Below are 9,606 nucleotides of genomic sequence, written 5' to 3'. Positions count from 1 at the left end.
ATGTAAGGAACATAAAAAGTATTAATAACACAACAAATCCAAACAAGTGAAGTCCCTAAAAGTAAGTTGGTGGGGCGAGTCTCCAACTCGCTCAATATCGGGAGAATTGTTGCTTAACAATGCATTAGTCCAAAAAGAAAGAAGGAGAAATGTATACAATTCATGTCACTGGTGGACTGCCATGCACTACATTGCACCTCAGTGACTGGATAGATGCAGTGCACCACCATTTTGAAAGGTACTTTGGGCATAACATTTTCTAGGGAAAGCATTTACAAGTAAAAAAAACCCAGACACATAAAACTGAAACTTAGGTTTATTAAAGTAGCATTTCAACAAACCATCTACTTTTGCCAAACCAATTCTCATTCCACTCAGCAAATAACCCAACTAAAACGATCTACCTCCAGGCTACCTGCTATATCTGTGCTACCGAATGTCAATTCACTTAGAACAACGTGGAAGAACATCAAACTACACATATTTACACGTTTTCCTCCCTTGTAGGAATAAAGTAGTTTGGTTCTGAACCACAAAAAAATAAAATGAAAGGGGGGCAGTAACATAAGAAAAAACCTAAATCAACAGTTTAATTACTGAGCGGCTCCTAAACAAACTGCATCTGCTTTGCTAACAGTCCTCGCTTTTTAGCTCCAGAGAAGACAGGAGCACTGCAAAGGCCAGGTCTCCAAAGGGTGCCAATTCCTAGGTGGCACCATGGTACCTTCCTGCAGAAGCAAATGCCAAACACCTAATACAGAGCACCTTCAGCTGGCTGGCAAAAAACAGGCGGCTGGGGATACGAGCCAAAAATTGCACCCGCATCTTAAAATATTGGAACTATAGTCACGAATACAAGACGTTTATCCAATGGGGTATTGTGGGCATTTTGAGGCGAACAAATCGCAAGCAATGATTTGGATGGTAGTGGGGTGCGTTGGTGAATAAATAGAAGGAGCGGTTTGGGAACAGTGAGTGAACCCCCACCAAAGTGAGGTTCAATTCTCTTTCACGAAGAGCCAGCATTCCTGTTTGTATGCACAGTCAACGGGCATGCCCATTTCCCAAAGCTCCAGGCGCTAGACAGTTGGATGAATGTATATGCACGAGATGCTTATGGCATGCTTTTTGTTGCAGCGCTCCTTTCATTGTCCCTGGTGTGGAACAGCCAGCCTGAGACTTCCTAGGTGGGCATTACTGAAGCATGCATTCTACTGACACCGATTGAAAACCAGCTTCTTAGAATGTGCCCCTCTTGCTGGTTTGCCACAGAACAATCCCATTATTTGGGCAAAGAGATACGAATCTGTAGGGAGCCGCTGCACCAGGGCTACTGATTGGCAGCTTCACAAGCGTCTATCCAATCACTGTACACGTCCACTGCTTCAGAGAGGTCTGGTGGTTGCAGGTCAAGGAGTCTAATCAGGAATATGCATACAGAAAAGACAGGATATCACAGATATTAGAAAGGCAGGCTGGGCACCACAAGCAAATTCAATAGCAAAACTGACAGGCATGCAAGTCTGCGACTAGTTGGCCACCCAAACTTAAATTACCCAGTTACTACATTACAAAACTTGTTCAATGCTCAATCCTAACCCATAGCACCATCTACCAGGTAATAGATGCGCTGATTTACTAGGTGTTAGCTGCAATATAAATGTAATAAATTAAAGTTATATTGCAAGTCAATAGCAACCATTTATATTTCATTAATGAATAGCAGCGCAGCACTGCCTCAGCAAATCAGGTCAATAAAGTACGAAAATAATTAACCCTAGCAAAGCGCCTCAATAGTGACAACACCAATATGTGAGCCCTCCGTGGGCCGTGTGTTGTTTTTCTGCCCATTCTTGGGCTGCTGCCATTGTTTTTTCCCCTCGTGTGTTCTCCCCAGCCCCACTCTCTCCCTTTCCGTGTTTCTCCTTGGTCCCCTCCCTCCCTCCCGCCTCCAATCCTCCCAGCTCCCCCCTGATTGGCTGCCGGCCCGTGTCTCCTCCTCCTCTTATTGGTGCTACCAGGGCAGCCCCAGCGGCTAAGGGCCCCCTTAGGCAAAGGGCGGCTCCCTCCTTTGCGGCTCCCGGTGTGTCTGAAGGTGTCCGCAGGGGACGCCAGGGCGATTCCACCGCTTCATCTTGTGATGAAGATCCTCTCTGTGCCCAGGCCCAACCGTGCAGGGGGAGGGGTGGCCCTTATCTTCCCTGAGTGGATTCCTGCCACTGTTACTCCCACGCAGACCTACTCCTCTTTTGAATGTCTTGTCTGCCGACTCTCTCTCTCTCCTAGCCATTCCCTTACCGTGGCTACTATCTAATCGGCCACCTGGTCAAATTTCCTCCTTCCTCTCCGAGTGGGGGGACCTCTCCTCCTCACTCCTGTCCTCAACCACTCAACTCCTCTTTCTTGGAGACTTCAAATTCCACCTGGATGCCTCCTGTCCCCCCTCTGGACTCTTTCGCAACCTCTGCGACTCTCTCTCACTCTCTATTCTCCCGTCTGGGCCGACTCATTCTGCAGGGCACACTCTTGATGCCCTGATCTCCTCTGACCTTCCCCTCCCTGTCCCTCTCTCCACTCCTCTCTCCTGGAGTGATCACTTTCTCCTCTCCTCCCACCTCACCCTCCCTACCCCACAGGCAAAGCCACCCCCATCACTGCCATCTTCCTTCTCGGTCATCCGACCCATGAAGCGCGTGTCAGTTGAGGCTTTCGCTGCCACCTTCTTGCCCCCTCCTCCCCCTTCGGCTGACTCCCACCCTGACACAGTCCTCTCCACTCTGCTATATCTGATACTCTTGATGTTCTTGCCCCTGTCATGAGAATCCGCCTGAAGCCCAAAGCCAAATGTAACTCCTGGTATGACTCGGATCTCGTCACACTTAAACGCAAGTACAGGGTGGCTGAGAGGAAATGGCGTGCTTCATGTTCATCCTCTGACAAACTGGCCTGTCGCCTACTCCAAAGGCAATACCGGCTCTCCGTTCTCACCAAGAAGAGAGCCCTTATCCAAGCCCGCATCACTGCGGCATCTAACAATTCAGCTGAACTCTTTAAAATCTGCAAGGAGCTGACCAACCTGCTGCAGTCTCTACCTCTCCTGTCCCCTCCCAGGCCCTCTGCACGGCACTGGCCTCTCACTTCATTTCAAAAACTCAGGACATCCTGTCCTTACTCTCCTCCTATAACCTCCCCCCCTCTATTTCCCTGCCCTTCCTCTGGCTCTTCTGCAGCCACCCCTCCTCTCTCCTTCTCTTCCTTTCCCCTTTTTTCTGTTGACGAGGTTTCAAGACAAGTCCGATCTATGAAAGTCTCGTCAAAGCAGGTCCACCCCTGTTCCTCCAAAACTATCAAGGACCACATTAACTCCTTGGATCCTGCCCTTGCTGACTTCTGCAATCACTCCTTCGCCCCTGGAGTCTTCCCATCCCCTCTCGCACTCCCTTGTGCACCCCCTTCTTAAGAAACCCTCTTCCGACCCTTCCTGCCCAGCTAACTATCACCCAATCTCTATCACCCCCTTCCTGGGCAAGCTCCTGGAGAAACTGGCCATCTCCCAGCTCAATCTCAATGCTGAATGTGTTTGTAGTCTTCATGACCATCAGTCTGGCTTCATAGCTGCCAGAAGCACGGAAACTGCTCTCCTGAACATCCGTGAGGACCTGCTCTCGAACCTTGACTCTAACATTCCATGTGTTCTCATTTTGCTTGATCTCTCTTCTGCCTTTGATACTGTCAACCATACCATCCTGCTCAACCGTCTCCGTGATAACCTCGGTATCACTGGTCAGGCTCCAACGTGGCTGACCTCTTTCCTCTCAAATCGACCCTCCCAGGTCCAACTGGGGTCTTTCCTCTCTGACATCTTCTTCTCTACCTGTGGTGTCCCCCAGGGATCTAACCTCTCTCCCTGGCTGTTCAACCAGTATCTGGCACTTCTCCCCCACCACATCGCCGCTCTCTGCCACTACTTTCAGTGCTATGCGGATGATACCCAGCTCATTTTCAGGCTACCCTCGGCCTCCTCTTCCCCTTCCCTCATCTCTGACTGTCTTTCTGCTATCCAGGAATGGTGCGGCGCCAACGACCTCCGCCTTAATGCCAGTAAGACTGTGATTCTACTCATCGGCACTCCCACTCCCTCCTTCCCTGCTGCTCTCTGGCCGGCCTCTCTGGGCCCTCTTCCTGCTCCTACCTGCAAGGCAAAATACCTTGGGGTCATCTTCGACTCCACACTCTCCTTCTCTCCTCCCGACGTATCTAAGAAGTCACACTACCAGCTACACCTCCTCAGAGGTATCCTTCCTTTCCTCTCCTTCCCCCAGAAGCTCACTGTCTCTAGAGCCCTGGTTCTCTCTAAGCTGGACTACTGTAACAGCCTCTATCTTAATCTGCCCGCCTCTACTCTCCGCCCTTTGCAACTCATCCAGAACAGGACTGCAAGACTTGCCCTTAAGCCCAGGGACCGTATCTCTCCAGGACTGAAATCACTACACTGGCTCCCAGTGACTGCGAGGATCAAGCTCAAAACCCTCTGCATTGCCCACAAGGCCGTCTGGGGCCTTGGGCCAAAATACCTTCAACTCTCTCTTCCTAAATATCTTCCTTCTCGAGCTCTTCGCTCATCCGCCTCCAACTCCCTCAGGGTCAGCCGCTTCTCCAAACAACAAGTTGGGGGCAGATCTCTTTCCACTGCAGGGGCCTCCCTCTGGAACAGCCTTCCTACCTCCCTGAAACTTGAGGAGAACCACCTCCGGTTCCCGAAGCACCTCAAAACCTTCCTCTTTGCCTCCGCTTTCTCTCCCCCTCTCCCCTGCTAATACTACTGAAACTGCACTGAATCTGCAACTGGGCCATTCACCGTTCTCGGCCCAGCCACTCTCCCCTGCAATGCGGGACTGTGTGTATCCATACAGCCCCCCTTCCCAGCACTTGTCTGCACTTACCTCGCACTTGCCACCAGCTGGCCCTTGTTATTTATGATGTATGCTAATAACCCTGTACTGCACTTTCCCCCATGCACTTTTCCCTTCCCCTCTACCCTTGCACTTGCGCGATCTGAATGACACCTGGCCTAGTAAGATTGTTGTCTGTCTCCCCTTGTTCCCCCCCCCCGCCTCGTTGCACCTTGAAACACTTGTGTATAGGCGCGTTACAAATGCCTTATCATATCATGTATACCTAAACAGCTACGAGTATGCATATAAATATAATCAGGGGTTATCCCGGATACCTCACAGTTTGTTTACTTTCTCAGAAAGTAGATTTTCCACGCGGTTTTACGTTTGGTGTGGATTAAATATCAACTAGTTTTTTGTGTGGGCTCATGGTCCCAGTTAAGGTCAGCCGGCACGTGTTTCGACCTTGTGGGTCTTTATCAATGCTGATACAGGTTTAAACAAAACATTACACACACATGTAACCACAGCGGTTGTGGGGTGACATTGTGATATAATACTTGTGTGCCGGTGCCAGGTCTGGAGCCCAGATACATCTTAGGACCCCATATGGGGCAAGAAACCATCACCACTAGGTAAGAGGACACCTTACCACGCAAAACAAACTTACATTGTTCTAACTAACCCAGTTTCGCCATCTTCCTCCACTCTCTCCCAATACTCTACTATTGAATTAACTGCCCATAATCATATGTATAAAATGTAATATGTTTTATGCAAACGTATTTAAATCTTCACTGGACCAAATAACTACTATGTCACCACACCACGCACCTGCACACAGGTATTATTGTCACAAATATCACCCCCTCAACCACTGTGGTTACATGTGTGTACTGTTTTTTTTTTAAACATGTATCAGCCTTGATAAAGGCCCACAAGGTCGAAACATGTGCCAGCTGACCTTAACTGGGACCATGAGCCCACACAACAAACCATTTGATGATAAAAAATGTGCACTTATCACCAAGCATAAAACAGTGTGGAAAATCTACTTTCTGAACAAGTAAACAAACTGCGAGATATCCAACATCCGATCATCCAACAAAGGAGGTGCGGGCTTCACCTCAAAATACATCCTATGACCTTGCACTAAACAAGGACACCATAACAATTAACAGAGCTTAGCAAGGATGGTTCCAATCCACAAATTATGCATATAAATAGCCTCAAGTGCTTTAAGTGTCAACGGAACGGAATACAGTGAGAAGAGCAGATGGTCCATCGAAGGGTGGCTGTGCCTTCAACCTCCACAAAGAAAAGGATACAAGTGATGGGAGTTTGAAATTCCTCCAGACAAACAGTACAAGATATTACCCCTGTATTTCGAGCTCGATCCCTGGGGAGGAAAAAGAAAAAAACAATTGGGTGACAATAAAAAAGGGTTACTGCTGTAGATAATACCGCTCCATTACTCTCCCTCACCCCTCCTCCCCCATCTGGATGGACAGCAAGCTTAACGGGGACAAGGCAGATTCTGGTTGTGGGCTCTGCACTTGCTACATCTTCGATATCTTCTGTTTGACCATCGTCTTTGGGTGCTTTTCCGTCCCAGTGACGGTCAAAAACGTAAAACACTCTTATACTAGGTCACTATGGTGGGTTGTTGTATCGGAGTTCTAGTGCCAAGATGCACCTTGGGGTGTATGTGCGCTCTAAGTGCTGATAACCCCCCAACCCCGATGAGTGCACATTGTGAGGCCATGAAGGGTGTCTAAATGGAAAGATACTTTGCAGTCATGAAGAACCAGAGAGAACTGAGTGCACAGCCTGCACTTCACAAATACAGCGAGACCAAGAACCTGCTTAGGAAGAAAAAAACAAAGATAATACACATTTACCCAGAGAGACAATTAACAGCCATAGTCCACGGTTTAACAACAAAAAGAGATTCAGCCTGACTGCATTGCCATGGTTTTGGAGAAACGAAACGAGAAAGCACCTTCAACACGGTCTTGTTTTCAGCTGTACCACTGCCATGAATTATCTGTACTGTGTGACTAAGTGAATACCCTGTAACAGCGCCACGATGCCTCCGGGCCGCTTTATAAATCCAAATAAATAAAGCAGGTCTCCGAAGCAATGAGTACGTGTGGGGGGGAACAGCAGACAATACTGGCAACCTGGATAGACATTGGACATCTGACAGTGCTGCATCTGCAAGAGGCGGTCTAAAACTGCAATTCACCGAAGGGGTGAGGGTGCGTCCTGGGGGCCGAGAAGGTCCCGCTTATTGTCACTCAATGAGGTCGCGAGGTATGCGCCATCTGGCATCTATGTGCCCTGTGGGGGAGGTGGGGTCACCTCTTTGGTAGGCTTGGTTTAGGACTGGAACGAGAGGTAATGTGCGCCTTCTTAAGGCCAAAGCTTGATAAGTCAAGGGCCAAGTTAGGATCCAGACAGGCTGAGGCCATCCCTCCCGCCCCAGATCATTTAATAAGAACCTGCAATTGACCACCCACCGCCCCCTTTGGTGATCACTCGCCCCCTTACATTTTGACGTCGCAGGACTTCTCGTGGTTACAGAAAGGGCATGTAAATTGCGTGTCCAAGAGCCCTGTCGTTTTCTTCTTTGGAGGGGGCTTTCGCTTCGATTTACGGCGACCCATTTCTTCCTGTAAGGGAACAAAAAAAATACGTTCATTAAAAGTTACGGGGACGGGCGTGGGGATAAGTGGTAGGTGTCGTCAAAAAGGAAAGTCAAAATACTCTGATCGCTAGGAGAAAATATAAAGTAAACCTTTGGCTCTCCAGGTGATTTGGACTACAATTCCCATCAGTCCGAACGAGCAGTCAATGGCGAAGGATCATGGGAGTCGTAGTCCAAAACACATGCAGACTCCCGCTCTATTTCGCGCACACAACCCCCCCACCTACACCTAGGCGGATCCCATAGGCTGGTACTGTCCCCCTCACTCAGGGCAAGATTTTCCAGATTACATACAGCCCTTTTATTGCCCCTCGCCACTCCCATCAAAACCACCCCCCCTCTCTTCCTCATGATACTTCCACACCCCCTCCTTTACGACTACCCCCGGTCGCTCCCATCCCCCACCTTTGCCTCGGCTCTCCGGTATCCAACGGCAACGGGTTACGCTTCCGGGGCTCCCTGCGCCTCGAGGTCGGAATTTCGTAAACGGAAGCCGGCGCCGCTGCCGGATCGATTGGCATAAGAAGCGCGCGACGCACGCTGCGAGGCGCGGAGATTGAACGCGCCAGTCTCATCGAACTCGCTGATTGGCCGAGAGGATGGCACACTCACCGCTTCTGAGCCATTTGATTGGGCGGAGGGAGAACCACTGGTGTCCAATCATGTGACTGAGGGTGGGATTTGCAATGTTTGGCCGCGGTGGGCTCTGCGATGTTGGTACCGTCTGGGAGAAACGTGTGTCCTGATAGTGGGAAAAGCACGTGCGGCAGCCATTTTGCCTGCTAAAAAGTTCAACTTACTTCATAGTTCTGCTTCTTTTAAAGCATAAAATAAGGCTGTGAAGAAGGGGCTACTGCTCTGCAGAAGTACAGGGATGACTTGAGCAGTGGCAAAATCACCTACTCAGCAAAGGACCTAATTTTAGGGTGTGTGTGAAAGGACGTGGTAGAGGACTGTATACACTGGAGGGAATGGTGGGTTGACTCCAGTATAGAGAGGAATTATCGCAAGGAGACGGAGAACATTTCAACTTTCATTATTTTTCCCTGCCGGCAACTGCCTGTGTGCAGGAAACCCCCCGTGTATGCGCTCTGTGCAGTCGCCTTATTTGTGGGCGCTTCTGGTCACGTGAAGTAGCTCTGGCGCTCTGTTAACTGCATAGCTCTCAACTATTTGTGTCGCAAAGGCAGGTGGAAACACTATTTTTGGCGGGTGAGAAGCCCATTGAAACTAATGGGCATGCAGGAGGCTTGGGTGAGTTAGCTGTTTACAAGGTAGGTGACACCCGCCAAAAGCGTGTGAGTTGAGAGCTATGTAACTGTGTCCTTGCAAGGACACATCTCCCCCCCCCCCCCCTTTCGGGCAAACAAAAAGTCACTCACAGTTTTTCCTTCACATCTCTTCAAGGAGGCGTATCGGCCTTCGAGTACATCTGTGTGATTGGTCTGCCGTTCCTGTTGCTGCTCTCTCGGCCCATCTTCTCGCCCTCACCAACCCTTCATGTCAAGCAGCATCTTCTTCCCCTTGATCTTCAAAACGTTCATCTTTGCATAGTCTGAAATTAGAGACGTTCTGAGTAACCACTCGCTTCAGGGATCAAGCTGCAATCATTGTTCCATTCACATACAATATCGTCAGGTGCTCTGGATAACATTTTGAATCTAATTTTCTATCTTGTCTGCATACGAGCACCCTGTCACCTACTTGCAGGTCAGTACTTTCTGCACGCCGCCTGCTATCAGCATACTCTCATCTCTTGTTTCCTTCGAGTATCTACGTCTCTCGTCTGTTGAACTTGATTGCTCGGTTCTTCTGCGAAATGAGGCAGTCGGGTCCTTATCTTCCTGCCAAACAGTACTTCAGAGGGACATTTCCCTGTCGTGCCATGCAGCGAGTTCCTATAGTTCCGGAGCATGTTGCACACAGCCTGATTGGGCAATATTTCTCCTAACTAATTTTGCTGAAAAACTCTTCAGGCAGCCCATAAATCGATCCACCATG

General features: G+C 49.3%; 1 protein-coding gene across 1 annotated transcript; it reads right to left on the bottom strand.

Annotated features, from left to right (window-relative positions):
- Positions 1 to 298: 298 nt before the first annotated feature.
- On the bottom strand, positions 299 to 8,169 carry ELOF1 (elongation factor 1). The gene is made up of 4 exons (XM_069604209.1): positions 8,011 to 8,169; positions 7,449 to 7,570; positions 6,224 to 6,294; positions 299 to 1,395 (listed from the first exon to the last, which is right to left on the bottom strand). Exons 2-4 carry the CDS (start codon positions 7,562 to 7,564, stop codon positions 1,331 to 1,333), a joined length of 252 nt encoding a protein of 83 aa, XP_069460310.1. The 5' UTR covers positions 7,565 to 7,570; positions 8,011 to 8,169; the 3' UTR covers positions 299 to 1,330.
- Between the last annotated feature and the right edge of the window lie 1,437 nt (positions 8,170 to 9,606).

The sequence above is a fragment of the Ambystoma mexicanum genome, chromosome 3q (assembly GCF_040938575.1).
Source record: "Ambystoma mexicanum isolate Mex_15411 chromosome 3q, UKY_AmexF1_1, whole genome shotgun sequence".
Lineage (NCBI taxonomy): Eukaryota > Metazoa > Chordata > Amphibia > Caudata > Ambystomatidae > Ambystoma > Ambystoma mexicanum.
This window is presented reverse-complemented; position numbering and strand designations above follow the sequence as displayed.